Below are 24,326 nucleotides of genomic sequence, written 5' to 3' on the forward strand. Positions count from 1 at the left end.
TTTGGTTTTGATAGGTTTTCTGCACAGGCCATGTATTCAGGCTTGGTTGAAAAAAAGATGACTCTAAACTCTAATTTATCTTGAGTTACAACATATCAAACGGTTTTTTCTTCCTCCGTGTTAGCTTCCACTTCAAGCTGTAACAGTGCCTCTAAGCCATGAGAAAAATTTACACATAAGAAATATTTTGAATTCATTAAAAGAAGTTCAGAGCATAAGAGTTGTTTTCAGATCTCTTAAGTAGGATGAAATACAGTCTTACAGGAGATAATAATTAGGTGATGGGCAGATGCCGAGCTTTGGGTTTTGATGTGATTATTTATCTCTTTCTTTCATCTGGTGTAGTTCAAGCCAGAGGGTCGGGCATCCAGAAAGGGAGGGGTCCTCAAGAGCACGCAGGGGCACATCAGATCTGTTCCTTCAGTGGACGTCAAGCCAGAATTAGACTGTAATCGGAAGTGCATTTGATCTTATGGTAGGTAGTTTAATGATTTACATTTGGCCTTATTAGCAAAGTCTTGTGTTTACTCTGCTATCACCAAAATAAGATTCAAAAAACTGAGATTATAGTGACTTTTTTTGAGTGTGTATGTGTTCCGGTTTAAATTTTTTCTTTGCGATTTTAATGATCTGATAAGCAAGTGCACATTTGAGGTGAGGGGGGAGAGGGAAAATTCCATTTGAATAATTGCTGATTTAGAATTGCTCATGCCCAAAAGCGGTACAGAAAGGCTGACAGTACTGTGCTGTCATTGTGTGAGTCTGTGACACAGGTTTTCAAATGTCAGTTTTCTCCCAAAATAAATGAAAAGGTGTAGTTGATTCCAAGTTTAATTTGTCGCTCCTGTTACGTGATGATGTACCTGTAATGCTGATGGACTGTACATGTAACATTCTTTCCAGAGACCGCAAGAGCTAGAAAATACTACCATCTTTGTTCAGAGATAATGGACACTCCTAATTATGTGATATTAAGATGCTCCTAACTTGAGAAAGGTCTAGCAGAATAGTGGAGAAAGTACCTTGGCCCCTGTAATCCCCTGCCTGTCCTGGTATCCAGTAATGACACGAAGCACAGGGACAAGGTTGTCTGTCAGTCCAGGAAGGGGAGCAGGCATGTGGAATACGAATGCTGGCCCCTGGCAACACCTGCAGGTGGCAGGGACAGAAGAATTCATTTAGAAGCTGCACTGCAAGATGGGGAGACAGGTGGCAACTCTCTTACAGGGATGTCTTTTATTTGAGCAGAACCAGACCAACTGTTCCTCATTAAAACACATTTTGCAACATGTTCTAATGTGAGCAGATCAAGTGTGTGTGCGTGTGGGCGTGTGCCTGTGTGTGCAGAGAAAACCCAGAGACGTGCCATCCACAGGTCCCATTTCCAGGGTCTCAGCGTGGCTCCGGGCTGCAAGACAGGTCGCATGCAGTGGCTCTGCCTGACCAGAGGCTGGCTTTCCTGGAAGGGCCTTCTCTAGGGAAACACAGAATAACACCATTACCTCCATGTAAAGCAGAGAAAGTCTGTTTGGTAGGAATCTTGATACTGGTAGTCATTTTAACAATTATGCTGTGCCTTGATTTTTCTCATTTCTTTGCATTGCACCATAAATGCATCTCTGATGTGTAACTACCAGGCTAGACTTAATATGATTAAAGCCAAGCTTCTCCTCTGCCTCCCCATTTACACCTACTTTCTGTAAATTCGGCCAGTGCTTAAAGTTGGGAGAAACTCGTAACTGTTTCACTGAGCGGTTGGGAGGATTAAAGGAGAGGAGGCATGGAGAGTAGAGCCCTGCTGGACACATGGGGAACATACCAGAAAACCTCCTTCTTCTACTTAGTATTTTTATACAGAGCTTATTGTCCACCTGTCTCGCTGGACCCTTATACCTCTGGTTCTGCAGCCATGTCACAATTTATAAATACTTTTTTAAGGACTTCTATGGAGATAAAATTGACATACAGTAAACTGCATGTATTTGAAGTGTACAATTTGATATTTTTTTCTTATTAGTAATGTGTATATGACAATCCCAACCTCCCATTGCATCCCACCCTTTATAAATATTTTTGGCGAGGAGGAACTGCAGGAGAGGCTCTGAACAGCATGACTTTCTCCCATTGGAAGGGCAAGCCCATCAGCCCCCAAGAAAAGGATCCTTGCAACTATATGAAAATATAACATAGAATGCAAAGGAACAAGTAGAAACACAAATATCCCTTCAGAAAACGTTGATTGACCACCTTCTACGTACCCTTTCATTCAGGTCTGTTTCTTTTGGCTGAAAGAGCTATGAGTAGGACAAATAAGAGTGGCCCTGGAGGCTTGTTTTCTTACCAGGCAGTTTTCTCAGCAGGTCTGTGTTAGCTCCACACAAGGAAAGGGCCTTAGGGGAGGCCCAGCCGTGGTGGCCCCTGTCTTCCTCCACCAGGAAGCTTCAGGGTCAGCTGGGTACACAGTTGGCGGGAAGGCTCCCTGCGCCCTTTTCCCGGTGACTGTGTGGAGCACGACGCTTCTGCTGGATGCATTCTCTTGTGCAGCTCGTTCAGCTCTGCCTGAACTGAGTGCACTTTCTGGTGGGGCCACGAGAGCTTGGGGGATCACACAGAGCATGAGTGTCGTGTTGAGGGCCGGCCAGCAGGACACACAGCCCACAGCACGGAGCTCCCAACCCACCTGGGCTGTGCGCTGGTTGAGAGAGGTTTGCCTAAAGGAGGCTCTGTCCAATAGAGGTCTGAGAAATCAGTAAGAAGAGGGGGCCCGGCAGATGGCAGGCGGAGGGGAGATGGCTGGGTCAGGCCAAGAGCAGAGTGAGGGCAAAAGGTTTTATGTGGCATCGTGGGGTTGACGGGGACTTGTTTCCTTCCTTTTTAGCTTCCTTGAAAACAGCATCACCACAATATTAGATATTAGAAGAAAAAGCAGATACCAAAGTGGGCCCGTGGCTCAACCGACAGGGGAATTCCTCTTTATAAATTGTGGTTCCCAGGTCTCCCTTCTTATATGGGATGGTTTTAGTTAAGAGCCTTTCCAGAAGTCTCACCCCATAGACTGAGAGCCTGGGGAGTAGAAGGTGCCGACGCCACAGTGGGCATAGCTTCTCCCTCGTGGGTTAGAGCCTCGAGGACGGCATCCAGCACAGGACATTCCCCTCCCAGCACCTCCGGTAAGTGCTCTGGGAGGCTCTGGCCTTCTCCGTCTTACAAGCCACACTCCTGGAATGGAATATAAGAGTAGCCCTTTATTGAAACCTTCTGTATTCCAGACACTCTGCCCCAGGCTCTGGGCATATGAATTTGAACCCTTTCAACAACATCTGAAAGTGGATATTGGTATCCCTACTGCACCAAAGAGGTAACTAGGCTTGGAGAGCTTAAACCACTTGCCCAGGGTCACGCAGCTGATAAACATCTGAACTTGGATTCGGTTTCTGGTCTGCCGTGCTATTCATATACTGTGCGCCTCCTGATGATATGTAGAAGAAACAAGAATAGTTTAAACTGATAAACCATATTTGAAAAGCAAATAAAATAGTGACTTTGTAATTGTACAGAAATAATATCTGAGGCAGTTTGCCTATTAGGATCATAAAATACCATGGAGTGTGTTCATCTTCACTGAGTTTTAAATGTTCAAGACACTTAATATCGTATCTCGTTTAATCCTCATAACAACCTTGTGATGTGCAGATACTTACGACAGCTCCGTTTTCAGGTGATTTTGTATGGAGGCAAAGAGAGGATACATTATTTGCCCAAGAATCCTCAGATGGAGCTGGGATTAGAGCGCAGAGCCCATGCACTTACTGCTTCTAGAACTGGTCCCATTTGTTCCTTGGGTGTTGAATGTGCCCAAGTGAAAGGCCTCTCCTTCCATTCCCTAGCAATACAGGTGTAACTGCTCAGAGAAGAAGGAAATAATTACAGATTGGCTGTTGTTACCGTCCCACCTGTCTTTATCTTTAACGGATTGAAATTTGATCCTTGAAGTTTCTGAACATCAAAGTTGGTTTTGGTTTAGTTTGGTTCGGTTTGGGGGTTTTGGACATACATACGTGGTTCTACTCTAATAGATTGATTGCTTTAATAGGATTTGAAAATCTATACTTTTGAAAATTAGTACAGTATGTTTAAGAATTAGGAAGTAAGTATGTTTAGAAATTAATCAAGGGAACAGTGAGATATACAAGTTGGGGGGGACCATGTTAATCGAAGTTAATACTTTCTCAGTGTGTCCATAGTTTGCTATGACTGGATAAATACATGGATCTTTTTGATTGAACAAAGTTCCTATCCTGCTTTGTTTCTGTTTTCCATTTCTAAATGGAATTTGATTTCTTAAGAATTATAAATCTGAGAGTTAATGTTTTGTCAGTTTTGGTAAATAATAAAATTCTTGTATTTGTTGCATTGTCGCTTGAGAGATATAAGTACATCTTGAATTTCAAAAATTAATAACTTTGACAATGTTTAAGAGGTTTAAGGAAAGTTCGAGCCATCTGTTTACTTTCCAGAACTATTGACTGTGCCAAGTTTTTCTCTAAAGTCAATTAGATACATTATTCTGTGTGTGTGTGTGTGTGTGTGTGTGTGTGTGTGTGTAAACTTGATCTTGCTATTGATTATTTATCATCACTTCACCTGTAAGCACTTTCTATTTTCGCTACATTCTAGAACTGCTACATTATTTTCTGCTCATGAATGCTGCTTCTGTGTGGAAATCTGCAGTGGTTGTGCATTTGCATGTTTGAGGGTCTTAAACTTGTATTTTCTGTATTTCTAAATTACTTTTCCTTCAATATCACGGTGGTAGTGACAATTGAAATGTATGAAGCTAGCTGGCTGCAGATTACTCTATCATCTGAGAAATTTTTTTCAATCTTATATTTTAAAATATATCATCCATCTCCTTTAATCAAGATCGTGAATTGGTACAAGGTGAAGAAAATAAAAGAAGCACAGCATGGTAGAGACAGGCTACATCTTCTCTTTCATGCTCTGTTGTCAAGCTCTTACCTTGATCTTAGGGAGACTGGCAGGTCAGGCCGGCTCCTCGTGGCTGCTCACGGATGCCACGGCACTTCCACACGATTCTGTGATGCAGACTTGCTCCTCGGAACAGGAGAGCAGCTTGGCACCATATGGGTCAGTTATGTTCAGATGTGTTAAATGTCTGAGTGGGAGAGGGGGAAAATCAGTGCCCAAGGAAGACTGACTAAGTTGATTGCAGCCACAGATAATCTACCATAGTAGTTTAATAGGTGCCTTTTATATGAGCAAATTTTTATGGCAAATGAGTTGGAAGAAGCAGAGGAAGAAATTTTGTGAAACTTGTGAAAAGTTGAAGGGTTTTTTCCAGGCTGAGAACACAGGTACTTTACCCATATTGCACCACTGTGAAGCAGAATGTGTTATAAAGCCAACCAAATGCTTGATGCTTTGAGACTCACCTCGTCCTGCCTGGGACAGCCTAACCCCTGGCCCGGCACCAGTGATCACCAAATGGCAGCTTCTGGAACTGCAGGCACAGAACCAGGTTCAGCATTCAGAACTGGGGGTGGGGCAGAGGCAGATCTTCCCTGAAGCCAGTAGAGCTTAAGATTCAAGGCCTCACACTTTGAGGGGCCACTTCTGAGGCCCTGGACCTAATTTTGTATTGACTTTTTTTTTTAAGAGAAGGTATCAGGCCCCACAGTATCTGGATATGTGAACCTCCTGAAGTTATTTGCAGGGTGTGAGCGAGGCTGTGTATATGTGCTCAGTGCCTCCACATTTTTCTAGGGGAACAGTCTACAGTCTTCACTGACTTCTCAAAGTCATCTGTGACTTCAAAAGGTTAAGGAACTCAGGCCTAGGAGAAATAAATCAGGCTCTTAGTTCTGGTCTTGTAAACCCAAGCTTAGGAAGTGATGCTTTAATTGCTAGAGGCCACAACTCATGACTCCTATACAGTTGTGCCCATCAGTCAGCAGAGACATAGCTAAGCAAGTTTTTGATCAGTTGTATCTCATCTGGAATATACATCCTCATATCCATCCATCCATCCATTCATTCATTCATTTCTGAACACTTGCTGAGTACCTGCTCTGTGTTTGCAGCTGTGCAGGTTCCAAGAGATGAATTACACAACCTCTCTGCTTTTGAGGAACTCACAGAGCTGCTGTCATTTCAACTGTAGAAGGCTGCATTCTTTCCCAAGGTTGAGAGCTGTCCTTGGGACCTCGAGGCTATTTTTAACCAGTCAAAATGAAAACTTGTCAACATATTCCCAGCTCCACAATGTCATGCAGAAAGCCAATTTTACAAGAGAGCAGTTTCCCCAGGGCAGGTTTGGGTGCAGCCGTTTCTGCTGTGGGGACCATGGCTCCGTCTTTCTAGCTGTGAGCCTCCTTGTCGAGGGCCCCCACCTGCAGGGACAGCAGCAGAGTGTCAGCCCAGATCCCCAAGGAACCCAGAAGTAAATGATGGCTTGACTGCCATTGGGGTTGAGAGATTTATCCTTGTGGTCGAAAGCTAATATTAATTTTGCAGTTAGTCTCCTGCAGTCAAAGCAAGAATTCTTCCACATCTATCACAGGTTAATATTAGCCGGTGGAAATTGGGTTATGAAAGGTCTTCTCATTTCCCCTTTCCTATTCTCTGTCCCTCCATTACCCACTCTCCTGAACTCAAGTACCGTTGATTCTACATTAAATGTCCGTAGTTCCCTCCTTCCCGTGCCTTCTGCCATTGTCCTCACACAGGTCCTCATCACCCTCCAGCTCATCTGTGGCTGCCACTTGCCCCTAGATTCTCTGCCTACCCCCATTCTCTCCCCTCCACTCAGTCTACCCTGCACCTTGTGCCAGAGTTACCTTCTGTGAAGCACACTCCCAACGCTCTGCTGTGCATGGTTGGGCTGCCATTCCACACAGAGGCCGAAGCTGTCACCAGAAGATTGTTTGAGAGCATGGAAAGAAAGAATAAGCAAAATGAAATGGGTGCTTCTGCGGATTTCCTGCACTTCCACAGCTCTGCCTCTGGGTCGCCCCCTCCTATCCCCCCCCCCATTATTCCTTCCATCCGGTATTCTCCTCCCCAATCCCCCTCCATCTCTTATAATGTTATTCAGGTTTCAACAAGGGCGGCACTGATTCTAAAACCTGTGCATAAGGTGGAAGTCTTATATCATGGAATCACAATTACACCTTGAAACACCAGAACCACGCTGAGCGTGGCCAGGTGCCCCCTATCCACTCCCTCCCACACCTGCTAAGACGTATCAGGAAACAGAGACCACCAAGAAAGTCTCGCCGTCTCCTAGCTCCTTACGCTCCCTGCAAGCAGGGCTTGCCTACCTTTCCATGCCTGGCACATGGCACGCCAGAGTAAAAGGAGGGGCCGCGCATGGGGATGGATCCCTCTGGCCACTCGCACCTCTTCAGGTGCCCCCTGAGGGTCGGGGCAGCCCTCCTGCAGCCATGACCCAGCTGGGAGTCCCTGTCTAAGGGATGTGTTTGCTGAATAAAATGGCTTCTGTGGTTTTTTTCCTTCGTCATTCTTCTTTGCCTGAGTAGATATGGTTGCACCCCTAAAAGTTAAGTATGTTTGTGATATGACTCCACTCTACATAAATTCTATGCTTCATGAAGTCTGCCTTGATTCTCTGTAAACACTGTTTCTCTTTCATATAGTTTGTGTGTAATCTGAAATTGTATGAACTTGGTCTGACCCTTCAAGGAAAGGAACTGTAACTTGTATCTCCCTTGGCTTACCTGGCCTCTGGTGGGTGTTTGTGCCTGTGTTGAAGGAGTAAATAAGTGATAGCTCCTTCTTATGCAAAGCTGGAAAGCTTCTGCACAGCAAGGGAGACCACCAACAGAATGAAAGGCAGCCAACTGAATGGGAGAAAGTATTTGCAGATCATATCTCTGATATCTAATAAGGGGTTGATATCCAAAATATATAAAGAATATATTCATACAGCTCCATAGCAAAAGCAAATTTTAAAAAATCTGATTTTAAAAATGGGCAGAGGATCTGAATAGACAGTTTACCAAAGAAGACATGCAGATGGCCTACAGGTGCGTGAAAAGATGCTCATCAGCGCTAATTATCAGGGAAATGCAAATTAAAACCACAGTTGAGATGTTGCCTCCTACCTGTTGGAATGGCTGTTATCAAAAGAGATAAGAACTAACAAATGTTGGTGAGCATATGGAGAAAAAGGCAACCCTGTGCGCTGTTGGTGGGAATGTAAATTGGTGCAGCCACTCTGGAAAACAGTATGGAGTTTCCTCAAAAAATTAAAAATAGAATTACCATATGTTCCAGCAATTCCACTTTTGAGTATTTACCCAAAGGAAACAAAAACACTAAATCAGAAAGATACATGCATCCCCATGTTCCTTGCAGCATTATTTTCAATAGCCAAGGCATGGAAGCAACCTGAGTGTCCATCCATGGACAGATGGACAGGGAGGATGTGGCATACGTGTGCAATGGAATATTACTCAGGCGTAAAAGAGAAGGAAGCCTTGCCATTCGCAACAACGTGGATGGACCTTAAGGGCATTATGCTGAGAGAAATAAGTCGGAGAAAGACCTGGAATCTAAAAGAACAAAACGAAACCAAATGTATAGATGCAGAGAACAGACTGGCGGTTGTCAGAGACAGGGGGGTGGCAGGTGGGTGAAATGCGTGAAGGGAGTCAAAAAATACTAACTTCCAGTTGTATTCCTTGTAATATAAATAAGCCCTGGGGATGTAACGTACAGCATATTGACTGTAGTTAACACTGCATTGTATATTTGGAAGCTGGTTAGAGAGTAAATCTTAAAAGTTCTCATTACAAGGAAGAAAATTTGTAACTGTGTTGTAACTGGACTTATTGTGGTGCTCATTTCACAGTGTATACAAATGTTGAGTCCTTATGTTGTATACTTGAAACTAATACAACGTTATATGTCACTTATATTTCAATTAAAAAAAATAGCTCCTTTTAGGAACCCTTTATGAACTGATATCACATTAGCGTTTTTGGTTTGTTTTTTTTTTCTTTTTTTGCATCTTTAAAATCTTTGGTTTTTCTCTGTGTTTCTCTCTCTATAGGAATTCAGAAATAAGCTTGGGAAACACCTGAATTCAGTATCCCACACCTCAGCTGCAACTCAGCGAGATTCGGCAAGTTCCAGAAAGGCACTACAATTGCAGAGGCTACACCAGGACTGTGCACTGAGGATGTCTGTGGGCCTGGCTCTGTTTGCTTTTCTTTTTGCTTTTTTGATCAAAGTCTATAATTAAAATACAACTAACTGAAGCATCTGTGAAGAATAACGGGTTCGATCCCCTGGTTGAGGAATTAAGATCCCACATATTGCAAGGCACGGCCTTAAAAACAAGAAAAGAAATCTGTAAAGAAGAATAAATTTCTAATTAAAATCTTCAAAGAAAAGGAGAGCGACCACATCAGTTCTCAAAGGGCAAAAATTTATACTGGTCTCACCGCCTGCTCTTCAGCCACAGTCTTTAATGAGGCTTACCCTGTCTCACATTGAGCCGGACCCATTGGTTATTTGACGTAAAACCTAATAACAGCTGCCAAAGCATATCTTTTCAATTAAGCTCCCTTTGGTTTATTTTTAGCAAGAAATGCAAGTGATTGCATTTTCTTTAAATCAAATCACCAATCTTCAAGTCAGAACCTATTTGTACGGTGGGTCTGGTCACCTCTCCCTTGTGTGGGAAAAATTTTCCATTTTCAATAAACATTTTACAATGTATCTTTCTCTTTATGCATTGCTTGGGGTCCTGATGCTACAACATCTTATTTTCCGTAGCAGGTGTGTTCCTGAAAAGTTTATACGGAAACCTGTTTTTGGAACTTGAATCCTTTTGGAATGCACAGGGAGAGCCTGCCAGTTAAAGGGCTCCTGGCAACATTTTGAGAACTGAGGATCACCAACTTCTTTAGCACCTACAAACTTTCAAAAACTGAATTTGTCTAAAACAAGCTCTGCCTCTTTTCTGACATTTTTGATCGATTCCATCAGCAGTTTGTTTCTACCTGACAACATTGGCCTTTACTAAATGAAGTGATTTCTTTCACAATAAAAGGAATTGGTGTAACGAACAAGTCTCATGACTGTCAGAATTTAAGTAAGTTACTTGGATTGTATAGTCCCAGGGAAATCAGGTGCCCAGTGGTTACTGTAGGGCAGTTGTCATTTTTAAACCCCCACCCTTGTTCAGCTCTTCCCTTTATCTCAAAATGTTTTATCCTTTTTTGTGTCTTTAAGGAATCCAAATTAAAATTATATCATGTCAGTGAGTTAAAAAAACAAAACAGAAAACTTGAGTGTTAGTACATATCTCTCGAATCTGGTATGTGCTTCTAAGAGGAGGTCACATTTAAAAGGCAAGGATCTGCTCATCCTCTAGGAGCCCTGCATTGAGACAGCCACTTGGGATCAGCCTGTTCTGTCAGCAGGAAGAGGGAAACATGGTATCAGAGAGAGTAGAGGAGCTTGCTGTGCTTCCTTTCTTGAGATACATGCAGTCATTTCTTTATTAATAAACAGAGTGGGTTCCAGCGTGGTACATATTCAGCAAAAACGTAGCAGAAGTGGAAATACTACCAAAAGCCTAGAGTCACAATATATAGGACAGAAGAAAAGCTTCACCTCTGGTACTGACTGGAGACAGAAAGCTTTTTATTTTTCTATTTCCCCAGTCTCACCCTTTACCTCTCACCCCTTCATCTATTTCCTTCCTCCCTTTTAACTCTGCACCCGTCTCTTCCCCACTCCCTTCATTTTTATTCCTGTAAGTGAGTGATACACCCAGTGGTCCGACAGCACTACTGCCCCCTCACCAGCCATGGTGGGGATTCTCAGGGATTATTCAGCCATGCAGGGTTGTCCCCACTCTGCCCCAAATGTTACCCTCAGTTAGGCTGCAACTCCACTCTGCAATTTGGTCGAGAAAGTTTGGTCCAGGAGACCTGCAGCAGGGACAAGATCATGCATGATAGCGGTCACCATGTTGGTGAACAGTTGGCGAGGGGGTGGTCGTGGTCTGCAAATCCAGCTTACTTTTTTCCACGACCTCCTGCTAGAGGGAGAAGAGAGAGAAAGGTGGGTGGGTGGTGACCACTCGGTTATCTTGTGGACAGAACTCTGAGCACAACTGAGCCTGGGAGCCGTTGGGGGCAAGTGTGGCACCAGCAAAACTGTTCCCTTTCCGGCTCCTGCCCTTCCTGCCCATAGTGCAGTGGCCCATCTTTTACCCCTTTGGGGTTAGGCCTGATGGTGTGACCTGCTTTGGCACATGCAAAGAGAGTGGAAAGGTCACGTCTTTCTTTGGGACAGACACTTTCGAATCCGGTCTGCCCTGTACTCTTCCCGCCACAGAGGTGATTTTGAACGCACATGTCGGGATGACGCTTCCCCCAGCCTGGGTCCCTGAGGAAGCACAAGGAGCATAGCCTCCTGCCAGCGTGTGCTTGACATTGTGTAGGACAAGAAAGGAGCTTGTGTTCTGTTGTGTCACCGAGATTTGGAAGCTGTTACCATCGCATAAGACCACCTATCCTGATTCACACAGAGTCAGGCATGGTAGAACAATTGACATATTTTTTCATGTTTTTTCTTGGTACCAAAGTCTTTTCTTTCTTTCTTTAATGTGGCTCTCTCCACTAAAAAGGAAATCTGTGAAGAGATCTGTCTTCGTTCATTCAGGCTGCTATAACAGAATACCACAGATCAGGTAGCTTCTAAGCAACAGAAATGTGTTTCTCACATTTCTGGAGGCTGGAAGGTACAAGATCAAGGTGCCAGCAGATTTGGTATGTTGTGAGGGCCCACTTCCTGGTTCATAGATGGCAGTCTTCTTGCTGTGTCCTCATATGGCAGAAGGGGCAAAGGAACTTCCTCAATCTTTCTTTTAAGGGTACTTGTCCCATTCATGAGGGCTCTACCTTCATGACCTAATCACCTTTCAAAGGTGGAGGCAGGAGAGGACAATATTCAGTCTATAGAAAGATTTTTTTTTTAATACTTTGGCCAACTTTTTCTAATTCTTTATTAAAGTGAGACAAACATGAAAATGCATATGCATGTACATAAATACAGGTACATAAATCATAAGGGAGCAGCTTGATGGGTTTTCTTCTCTTTTTTCCCTTGGCCGGGTTGGGTCTTCATTACTGTGTGTGGGCTTTCTCTTGTTGAGGAGAGCGGGGGCTACTCTTCATTGCTGTGCACAGGCTTCTCAGTGTGGTGGCTTCTCTTGTTGTAGAGCATGGGCTCTAGACGCACAGGCTTCAGTAGTGGCAGCACTTGGGCTCAGTAGTTGTGGCTTGCAGGCCCTGAGAGTGGAGGCTCAGCAGTTGTGGCGCACGGGCTTAGTTACTCCACGGCATGTGGGATCTTCCTGGCCCAGGGATCGAACCCGTGTCCCCTGAATTGGCAGGTGGATTCTTAACCCCTGTGCCACCAGGGAAGTCCAGCTTGATGAACTTTCAAAAAGTGAACACACATTGTAACCAGCACCAACAGGCTTCCCATGTACCTTCCCACTCGCTAACTCTGTTCCCCCAAAGGTAACTGCTATCTGTATTTCTAACATCGCAGATTGGTCTGCCTGTTCATGAACTTCATATAAATGGAATCATACAGCAGGGGCTGTTTTGTGTCTGCCGCCTTTGGCTCAATGTTGCGTGTGAGATGCATCCTGGGTGTTGTGTGTGGCAGTAGTTCATTCACTTTCATTGCTGAAAAGAATTCTGTTGTGTGAATATACCGCGTTGTGATTATCCATCCTCCTTTTTGAGTTGTTTCTAATTTTTTGTCTATTATAAACATGTGTTTGGGTCCACATATATTTGCATTTGTGTGGACGTATATCAAGAAGTGGAGAAAAGAAAAAGATGGCGGCGAAGTAGAGAGACGTGGAGTGCATCCCTCTCCACAGATGCATTGGGAATGCACGGAAGGACACAGTCATTCCCACAGAGAACCAGCTGAACACCAGCAGACGGCCTCGGACACCGGAAAGGGCTGCGGAGAACCTGACATAGCCGGTAGGGAGGCATCTACGAGGGCTCAAAGAGGGTGAAGCGGCGGAGCTGTGGCAGACGGGAGGGAGTGAGAAACATACGGAGGGTCCGCAGCGCAGCTCAGCGTTCCCGGACCGAGACATCGATCCGCGGCTGAACGGAGGGTCCAGGAGCGGGAGTGTGGGAACCAGAGAGCTGGTTCAGGGGGAGAAACATTGTTGCCGGTAGGGTGACGGACCGAGAGGACAGGAGGGAGGAGGTCTGCGGAGAGGAGTGCCGATCCCTGAGAGCTGCCCGGCCATGATGGCGGCTGGAGGCTGCAGGCTCCCGGGCGGGGGGGAGGAGCCGCGCGCATAGCCTCTCTCTCTCTTTCTGCGCCTCTGCAACAGGCAGCGGAGAGACGCCCTGCGGGGCCACATAAGGCGCTCAGGGATAACAAGCACCCTCAGGCGCTCGGGCGGGGCTAGATTAAAACTCCTTGCAACGCCAGCAGCAGGGAGGCTGCGGAGAGAAAAAAAAAAAAAAAAAACCAGCATCAAAAAGAAAAAACCCCGAGAGAGGCCCAACTCTAAGACTTTCTGTGTACGCCTGAGCCACCAGCGCCCTCTGCAACAGGCACCTCCAAGCCTGACTGAAGCAACAGTGCGCCACTGCTCACTCCCTCCCAGGAGAAGGAGCCACTATTGCACCCTCTCCCTCCCCACACACCGAGGCTTACAGACGAACAATAAAGGAACCTCTGCTGGTCACAGAATAACGCAAAAAAAAAAACCCAAGGCAAGGAAAAGGACACTTACAGCTGAGACGCTAAGGAAACAGAAATAGTAGTATCAATACCTATTGAACTGGTCCATTCGGGGATCAGTTCTGGATTTTTTTTTTTTTTTCTTTCTCTTTTTTTTTTTTTTTTTTTGATTTATTAAATACGATCTTAGCCCTAAGGGATCTACAAGTTTTACAACATAATTTTATAAGGATATTTTTTACTTTTTTTTTTTTTTTTTTTTTTTTGCCTTTTAAAATACTTCTATATCTAGCTAAGTTTTTGGTAGTACGGACAAAATATCTTTCATACTTTCCTTTCATCCCTTTCTTTTATACACTTCTATTCCTTTCTTTTTCTTTGCATATTTCCAACCACATTACGCTCTTCTGTTCCCCTTTCTTCCAGCCATTTTAAGTGTATTTTATCTTAACATACTTATAAGCAACACTATCGGTCTGCTCAGACTCCTTGCTCTATTCTCCAGATGATGCACTGCCTTGGTATTAATATTAGGCTTTTGTCTTTATCTTAGTTCTTAGTACAGTTGTCTAATTACATTCTGAGAATCTCCATTCTCTCTGGTGGTACTCCAGCTCATTTCTATATTTGATCCTAGCTTACAAAATCTCCCTGGATTGATGTTTGTATGTGTAGGGTGTTATTTGTTGTTTGTTTGCTTTTGCTTTTGTCTCTGATTTGTTCTGTTTCAGTTGTCAATTTCTGCTGGGTTTCTCTCTGAATATCTGATAGCACACTGGGGTTCTGTCAGGTCTTTCTAGAGCCTTATGTCCTAACGGATTCAATAATTGTGTGTCTTATACATGTATGTGTTTCCTAGACTGAATATTCGTCTAATCCAATACTTGGACATTAGTCTGAGGCTTGGACAGTCTTCTATAAACACCTCTATCACCAGGACAAGCAACCCCAAAAGCTTGGACAACCATGAGGAAACAAAGAAACACCATGCAGGCAAAGGAGCAGGAAAAAAACCCACAAGACCAAATAAATGAGGAGGAAATAGGAAAAATGCCTGAAAAAGAATTTAGAGTAATGATAGTAAAAATGATACAAAATCTCGATAACAAATTAGAGAAAGTACAAGAAACAGTTCATAAGAACTCAGAAAAACAAACAGCAATGGATAACAAAATAACTGAAATTAAAAATACTCTAGATGCTCTAACCAGCAGAATGACTGAGGCAGAAGAACGAATAAGTGAGTTGGAAGATAGAATGGAAGAAATAAACGCCACAGAGCAGGAAAAAGATAAAAAAATAAAAAGACTAGAAGACAGCCTCAGAGACCTCAGTGATAACTTTAAACGTACCAACATTCGAATTATAGGCATCCCAGAAGAAGAAGAAAACAAGAAAGGGTCTGTGAAAATATTTGAAGAGGTTCTAGTGGAAAACTTCCCCAACATGGGAAAGGAAATAATGAACCAAGTCCAAGAAGCACAGAGAGTCCCATACAGAATAAACCCAAGGAGAAATACACCAAGACACATATTAATCAAACTAACGACAATTCAACACAAAGAAAAAATATTAAAAGCAGCAAGAGAAAAGCAACAAACAACATATAAGGGAAAACCCATCAGGATAACAGCTGACCTTTCTACAGAAACTCTGCAGGCCAGAAGGGAATGGCAGGATATACTGAAAGTCCTGAAAGAGAGAAACCTACAGCCAAGAATACTTTACCCAGCAAGAATCTCATTCAGATTTGAGGGAGAAATCCAAAGCTTTCCAGACAAGCAAAAGTTAAGAGAATTCAGCACCACCAAACCAGCCTTACAACAAGTGCTAAAGGAACTTCTCTAAGTAGGAAACACAAGAAAAGGAAAACACCTACAAATACAAACCCAAAACAATTAAGAAAATGGTAATTGGAACACACATGTCAATAATCACTTTAAATGTAAATGGACTAAATGCTCCAACCAAAAGACACAGACTGGCTGAATGGATACAAAAACAAGACCCTTCTATATGCTGCCTACAAGAAACCCACTTCAGACCAAGGGATACATATAGACTGAAAGTGAAGGGATGGAAAAAGATATTCCATGCAAATGGAAGTCAAAAGAAAGCTGGAGTAGCAATACTCATATCAGACAAATTAGACTTGAAAGTAAAGACTATTAAAAGAGACAAGGAAGGGCACTACATAATGATCAAGGGATCCATCCAAGAAGAACATATCACAATGGTAAATATCTATGCCCCCAATATAGGAGCACCTCAATACATAAGGCAAATGCTAACAGCTATAAAAGGGGACATCGACAGGAACACAATAATAGTGGGAGACTTGAACACCCCACTTACATCAATGGACAGATCATCCAAACAGAAAATCAATAAAGACACACAAGCTTTAAATGACACATTAGACCATCTCGACTTAATTGATATTTATAGGACATTCCATCCAAAAACGACAGACTACACTTTCTTCTCAAGTGCACACGGAACATTTTCCAGGATAGATCACATCTTGGGTCACAAATCAAACCTCAGCAAATTCAAGAAAATTGAAATCATATCAAGCATCTTCTCAGACCACAACGCCATGAGACTAGATATCAATTACAGGAAAAAAACTGCAAAAAAGACAAACACATGGAGGCTAAACAATTCACTCTTAAACAACCAAGGAATCACCAAAGAAATCAAAGAGGAAATCAAAAAATATCTTGAAACAAATGACAACGAAAACACAACAACCCAAAACCTATGGGACGCGGCAAAAGCAGTTCTAAGAGGGAAGTTTATAGCAATACAGTCCTACCTTAAGAAACAAGAAAATGATCGAATAAACAACCTAACCTTACACCTCAAACAACTAGAGAAAGAAGAACAAAGAAACCCCAAAGTGAGCAGAAGGAAAGAAATCGTAAAGATCAGAGCAGAAATAAATGAAAAAGAAAGGAAAGAAACCATAAGAAAAATAAATAAAACTAAAAGCTGGTTCTTTGAGAAGATTAACAAAATTGATAAACCATTAGCCAGACTCATCAAGAAAAAAAGGGAGAAGATGCAAATCAACAGAATTAGAAATGAAAAAGGAGAAGTCACAATGGACACCTCAGAAATACAAAACATCATGAGAGACTACTACAAGCAACTATATGCCAATCAATTGGATAACCTGGAAGAAATGGATACATTCTTAGAAAAATACAATCTTCCAAGACTGAACCAGGAAGAAATAGAAACCATGAACAGACCAATCACAAGTACAGAAATTGAGGCAGTGATTAAAAATCTCCCAACACACAAAAGCCCAGGACCAGATGGATTCACAGGCGAATTCTATCAAACATTTCGCGAAGAGTTAACACCTATCCTTCTCAAACTCTTCCAAAATATTGCAGAAGGCGGAGCACTCCCAAACTCATTCTATGAGGCTACCATCACCCTGATACCAAAACCAGGCAAAGATGTCACAAAAAAAGAAAACTACAGACCAATATCACTGATGAATATAGATGCAAAAATCCTCAACAAAATACTAGCTAACAGACTGCAACAGCACATTAAAAAAATCATACACCACGATCAAGTGGGGTTTATCCCTGGGATGCAAGGATTCTTCAATATACGCAAATCAATCAACGTGATACATCATATCAACAAATTGAAGGATAAAAACCATATGATCATTTCAATAGATGCAGAAAAAGCTTTTGACAAAGTTCAACATCCATTTATGATAAAAGCTCTCCAGAAAATGGGCATAGAAGGAAATTACCTCAACATCATAAAAGCCATATATGACAAACCAAAAGCCAACATTGTTCTCAATGGAGAAAAACTGGAAGAATTCCCTCTAAGAACAGGAACAAGACAAGGGTGTCCACTCTCACCACTGTTATTCAACATAGTTTTGGAAGTGTTAGCCACAGCAATCAGAGAAGAAAAAGAAATTAAAGGAATCCAAATTGGAAAAGAAGAAGTAAAATTATCACTCTTTGCAGATGACATGATACTATATATAGAAAACCCTAAAGACTCTACCAGAAAACTGCTAGCACTCATTGATGAGTTTAGTAAAGTAGCAGGATACAAAATTAATGCACAGAAATCTCTTGCATTCCTATACACTAACAACGGAAGAGCAGAAAGAGAAATTAAGGAAACTCTCCCATTCACCATTGCAACCAAAAGAATCAAATACCTAGGAATAAACCTGCCTAAGGAGGCAAAAGATCTGTATGCAGAAAACTTTAAGACATTGATGAAAGAAATCAAAGATGACATAAACAGATGGAGGGATATACCATGTTCCTGGATTGGAAGAATCAACATCGTGAAAATGACTGTACTACCCAAAGCAATTTACAGATTTAATGCAATCCCGATCAGATTACCAATGGCATTTTTCACAGAACTAGAGCAAGAAATCTTACGATTTGTATGGAAACGCAAAAGACCCCGAATAGCCAAAGCAATCTTGAGAAGGAAAAATGGAGTTGGTGGAATCAGGCTTCCTGACTTCAAACTATACTACAAGGCCATAGTGATCAAGACAGTATGGTACTGGCACAAAAATAGAAAGGAAGATCAATGGAACAGAATAGAGAACTCAGAAGTAAGCCCAAACACATATGGGCACCTTATCTTTGACAAAGGAGGCACGAGTATACAATGGAAAAAAGACAGCCTCTTCAATAAGTGGTGCTGGGAAAATTGGACAGCAACATGGAAAAGAATGAAATTAGAACACTTCCTAACACCATACACAAAAATCAACTCCAAATGGATTAAAGACCTACATATAAGGCCAGACACTATCAAACTCCTAGAGGAAAACATAGGCAGAACACTCTTTGACATACATCAAAGCAACATCCTTTTTGACCCACCTCCTAGAATCATGGAAATAAAATCAAGAATAAACGAATGGGACTTCATGAAACTTAAAAGCTTTTGCACAGCAAAAGAAACCATAAACAAGACTAAAAGGCAACCCTCAGAATGGGAAAAAATAATTGCCTATGAAACAACGGACAAAGGATTAACCTCCAAAATATACAAGCAGCTCATGCAGCTTCATACCAAAAAAGCAAATAACCCAATCCACAAATGGGCAGAAGACCTAAATAGACATTTCTCCAAAGAAGACATACAGATGGCCAACAAACACATGAAAAGATGCTCAACATCACTCATCATCAGAGAAATGCAAGTCAAAGCCACAATGAGGTATCACCTCACACCAATCAGAATGGCCATCATCACAAAGTCTGGAAACAACAAATGTTGGAGAGGGTGTGGAGAAAAGGGAACTCTCCTGTACTGTTGGTGGGACTGTAAGTTGGTACAGCCACTATGGAAAACAATTTGGAGGTTCCTTAAAAAACTACAAATAGAGCTACCATATGATCCAGTCATCCCACTCCTGGGCATATACCCAAAGAAAACCATAATCCCAAAAGAAACTTGTACCATAATGTTTATTGCAGCACTCTTTACAATAGCCAGGACATGGAAGCAACCGAAATGCCCATCAACAAATGAATGGATACAGAAGATGTGGCATATATATACAATGGAATATTACTCAGCTATAAAAAGGGATGAGATGGAGCTATATGTAATGAGGTGGATAGAACTACAATCTGTCATACAGAGTGAAGTAAGTCAGAAAGAGAAAGACAAATATTGTATGCTAACTCACATATACGGAATCTAAAAATGGTACTGATGAACTCAGTGACAAGAACAGGGAAGCAGATACAGGGAATGGACTGGAGAACACGAGGTATGGGAGGGGGCGGGGGGTGAAGGGGAAACTGAGAAGAAGTGGGAGAGTAGTACAGACATATATATACTACCAACTGTAAAATAGTCAGTGGGAAGTTGTTGTATAACAAAGGGAGTCCAACTCGAGGATGGAAGATGCCTTAGAGGACTGGGGCAGGGAGGGTGGGGGGGACTTGAGGGGGGGGCGTCAAGGAAGGGAGGGAATATGGGGATATGTGTATAAAAACAGTTGATTGAACCTGGTGTACCCCCCAAAAAAATAAAATAAAATAATAAAAAAAAAAAAAAAAAAAAAAAAAAAGAAGTGGAATTGCTACGTTGGGGCATTTGCACACGCTGCCACTTATATTCCTGTCCGCAGTATCTGGGAGTTCCAGATGCTATCCGCATGTTGACTGAACTCTGCCATTTTCCCCACTGTTTCTTCTCTCTGTACCTTTGACTTTCTTCAGCAGGCCTTGCCTCTGTTGTCTCTCATCCGTGAGTCAGCCCTATTTTGAGAATAATGATAATACTGATAACCAGCAACTGTCTGGCCTTTAAACACGTCAGACAAAATGATGTGGACTTTACAAGTGTTCATCAGTCCTGAAAACACAGCCCTGAGATAGGTATTATTATTCCCATTTTACTGAAGAAAAAAAATCCAAACCCCACAAGACTAAGTAACTTGCAAGGGGCACAGAGCTACTAAGTTGTAGAGGCAGGACTTGAACTCACCCTGTGCTCCTAGGCTGTATACTCTTCCTGCTCCCGTGACCCCGTCTTCCACCTAAACTTGACCTGAGCCATTAGATGTGTGCCTAGGACTGGCCCTGTGGATGCCTAGGTTCTGGGGAGCCCAGCCCTTCCCTCTGTGTCATCCTGCTCCAAGAATGGGCATGATATTTGATGCACTTTTAAAGTAAAGATTCATCAATCAAGTTTCTTTTCTCTTCCTTCCTCCCTCCCTCCCTCTCCCTCTCTCTCTCTCTCTTTCTGTCTTCCCTGGTTCATCAAGTGCAAGACTGTCAATAGGATAATGTAAGAATTCTTTGCTGAAAACTTTGCTTTTTTGCTGGGAAAATGTGTCTAAACATCAGATTTCCATATGTCGTTCAGTCAAAACATAGGCTTTTCCATTAACTTCACTCCAGGTTGAAAATTTCAGTGTATATCGTAAGATGTCACGGAGAAAGAATTAGAGTTAGAAATGAAACTTCAAGAGGTTTTATCATTATAAAATAAGCATAGGGAAAAGACGTAAGAAGGAAGTGAGGCAGAGAAGCGAAAAAAGGAGGGAGAGAAAGAAGGAAAAAGAAGGGGGGTAAAAAATATTCTTAAGACTTACCTGGCGCCTAGGCATACCAAGGTGCTGCAGTGAACTCACGGGAGCACCATGGGATATTCTAAATATCTGTCAGATACCATGTAAAATGTTAGCTCAAAATAGTTCACAGTTTCAACATTAAAATGCACAACATTTTCTGATGTTACCTTGTCTTTGTAAGACTAGGTTTTAGGCGGTTGCTGTGATAAAAAGCAAGTATCAGGTGAAAGATCAATGTTTAACAAGATATGAAGGTGATTTTATTTCAAGGTTTGAGAGGTTATACAGTGCCCCAAAGATGCACACCTTCAATTAATAGATAATCATAGCAATTTTAGAGTGAAACAAAGATATATTTGTTTCAATTTACATGTGTTATGTTTTCAAACAGTTTTGTAAGATATTAAGACACAAGTATTTATTAAGTTGTTAGGACCTACCTACTTAATAACCATAGTGGTTAGCTGTTTCTTTTGGCTTAGGGGTGTCATGAATTAGGAAAGCTTGGGTACCTCTGTTCTACAATACAACCTAATCTAGAGCATCCATGCCAAATTTATGTTTAATCTGGGGTCCTAATCACTTCTCAAAGTATTTTTAGTTTTTGAAAGTTAATTGATCAATAGCACATGTTTGATAAATGTATACTTGCTTCACCATTGAGCTTGATTTTTATGGTGTTGAAACCATAGAATTTGAATTAAAGAACCACGAAGGAGTTAGAACCCAAATCAACTGGATTCAGATCTCAGTTGTTTCCAGTACAAATCTGAGGAAGATAGTATAGGGAAAGAGCATGAGATTTTCGACATCAGTAAAAGTTTGGTTTAAAGTTGCAGCCAGACCACTTCTATCTGAGCCTCATCTGTAAAATAGGAACACAGTTCCATCGCAGGGTCATTTAAAGATGAAATGAGATCACATTTATCAAGTGGTGTGTCCTAGGCATGCATTGTTTCTTCCCCTTTCATGATTCCTTTAGCCATTTAAACATGAAAACCAATTTTATAAATAAGGTTAGGTGTTTTAAATTTTGATATTAACACATGACCACCCAAAAGAATTACATGTGAAATAAAAAAATTCCTGCCTCAAGGGACTAAAAGTCTATTTTAACAAATGCAGCCAAGGAAGAAAAATTCAAAGAAAATGGATTGCAGCTGTATTTGAGGATATCAAATTAATGAATGCTGCAGAGCACAGATTTGGGTGGCCAATCTAAGATCAAGAAGGAGATTTTTCCATGGCCAAAGATGAAAAGAGCAAAGAGATTAATAGGGAGGCCTAGAAGTCATGCCCTCCCCCACCCTACCTTGAGGGGTAAAAGGAAATGCAGACACTATTATTCTTCATTAGTTTTCGGTCAATTATTTGCTACCAGTACTGTTTCCTAGAGCTCTATAGCCAAAATATGCCAACCGTATAGCAGTTGAAGCAAAGAGTTTCATTTCGTTTCTTGTGGTCTTCCTAATTTATGGGCATCTGAACATACTTACGAGTACTGATGCGGCAAGTGCCCAGAAAAAAATGTGGATCAAGGTAAGGGAAAACTTGGAGTTCAGAAAAGCCTGAAGAACTAGGAATTTTAACTCTCAGGTTTAATCTGCTTTTAATATGTGTAATTAATCACAATAACTATAGATGTTATCCCAGGCTGTCCGTTCAAAGGTCCAAGCTTTTAACTTCTGTTTTTAACCCTGAATTTCCATAAAGAGGAATAAAACACGTGGTTTTTAAACAGACCTAAAGATTTGAAAATAGATATAAAAGAAGTTTGCTTATGACTTGATATACTTGGGTTCAGCTTGTGACCTGAGGCATACCATCCACATAATGTATGCATAAGTAATGAAGTAATGAGTACGTACAAATACCAGCTTATTTTTAAATTGAGTGTTATCGCCCTAAAAAAGTCACTTTGGAATGACTCTGATGACACTCAGTCCTGAAAGTAATTCCTCATGCTGTCTTGTGACTCTTTGCCCTCACAGGAGGAATTTATGTAACATTTTTACTCTTGCAAGTGTAATTTGTTTTGTAATAACCAGAAGTAATTTAAACAGTGAGTGAAGCATGAGATTGAACGAGGTATATTGGTAGGAGTCCCTGGGAAACTTCTTTTGTGGGCCTTGGCTCTCTTAAGAAAATACCTTGCAACAGGAATTTTTTTCTTTAAACACTAGACTTTCCCGTCTTACCAGCATGAACAAAGAAAAGTCCAGGAGCAGGTGTCTTCACAGGTGAATTCTACCAAACATCTAAAGAATAATAAACACCAGTTCTTCTTAAACTCTTACCAAAAAATGGAAGAGGTAGGAACACTTCCTATCTCAGTCTATGAGGCCAGCATTATCCTGATATTGGAGCTAGATAGACACTACAAGAAAAGAAAATTGCAAACTAAAATCCACTATAAGTACAAAAATGCCCAAAGTATTAGTAAATTAACTTCACAGCATATTAAAAGGATTGTTTACCATGACCAAGTGGGATTTATACCAGGAATACAGGGTGGTTCAATATAAAATCAATCAACTTAATATCACATTAATTTAAAAGGAGGGGGGCATGTGATCATCTCAACTGAAACAAAGAGATTTGACAAAATCCAACACCCTTTCATGACAAAAAAGTCTTAGAAAACTAGGAATGGAGGGGAAATTCCTCAATGTGATAGTTATGAAAAACCTGCAGCCAATACCATACTCTGTGGTGAAAGACCAAAAGTTTCCCCCTAAGATCAGGGACAAGGCAAGAATGCCCGCTTTCACAGCTGCTATTCAACATTGTACCAGTATTTCTAGTCAGAACTGTTAGCCAAGGAAAAGGAAGAAAATGTATCCAAATTGGAAAGGAAGAGGTAAAACTATATTTGTAGATGACAGGATGAGCCTATGTATAGAGAATTCCAAAGAATCCACAAGAAAGCGACTAGAGTTAATAAACAAATTCAGCAAAGTTGTATATTACAAGATCAACACAGAAAAATCAGGTGTTTCTATTCAATGGCAGTGAACAAAAAGAAATTCAGAAAGCAATTCCATTTATGATAGCACCTAAAAGAATTAAGTACTGAGGAATAAATCATCTCACAAAAGAGGTAAAAGATTTGTATGCTGAAAACTACAAAACATTGCTGAAAGAAAATTTTACATATCTAAATAAATGGAAAGATATCCAATGTTCATGGATAGGAAGACTTAACATTGTTAAAATGGCAATACTACCTAAAGTGAGCTGCCGATTCAGGACATTCCCTATTGAAACAGACTTTTCTGTAGAAATGGAAAAGTCAACCCTCAAAGTCGTATGGAATTTCAAGAGACCCCAACTAGCCAAAAGAATCTTGAAAAAGAAGAACAGATTTGAAAGAACACTTTCACTGTTCACACTTTCCAACTTCAAAACTTACAACATAGCTACAGCACTTGAAACA

At 41.5% G+C, this 24,326-nt stretch overlaps 1 protein-coding gene across 14 annotated transcripts in view; it reads left to right on the forward strand.

Annotated features, from left to right (window-relative positions):
• The window catches only part of CDKAL1 (CDK5 regulatory subunit associated protein 1 like 1), a 623,539-nt gene extending 610,811 nt beyond the window's left edge, over positions 1–12,728 (forward strand). For all 14 annotated transcript variants that reach the window (XM_057700490.1, XM_057700500.1, XM_057700489.1 and 11 more), the window contains one exon: positions 9,095–12,728. In XM_057700490.1, coding sequence (XP_057556473.1) covers positions 9,095–9,286 — 192 coding nt within the window. In that variant the 3' untranslated portion in view covers positions 9,287–12,728. The remainder of the gene's footprint in view (positions 1–9,094) is intronic.
• The last annotated feature ends 11,598 nt before the right edge of the window (positions 12,729–24,326 follow it).

Source organism: Hippopotamus amphibius, chromosome 11 (assembly GCF_030028045.1).
Source record: "Hippopotamus amphibius kiboko isolate mHipAmp2 chromosome 11, mHipAmp2.hap2, whole genome shotgun sequence".
Classification (NCBI taxonomy): Eukaryota; Metazoa; Chordata; class Mammalia; order Artiodactyla; family Hippopotamidae; genus Hippopotamus; species Hippopotamus amphibius.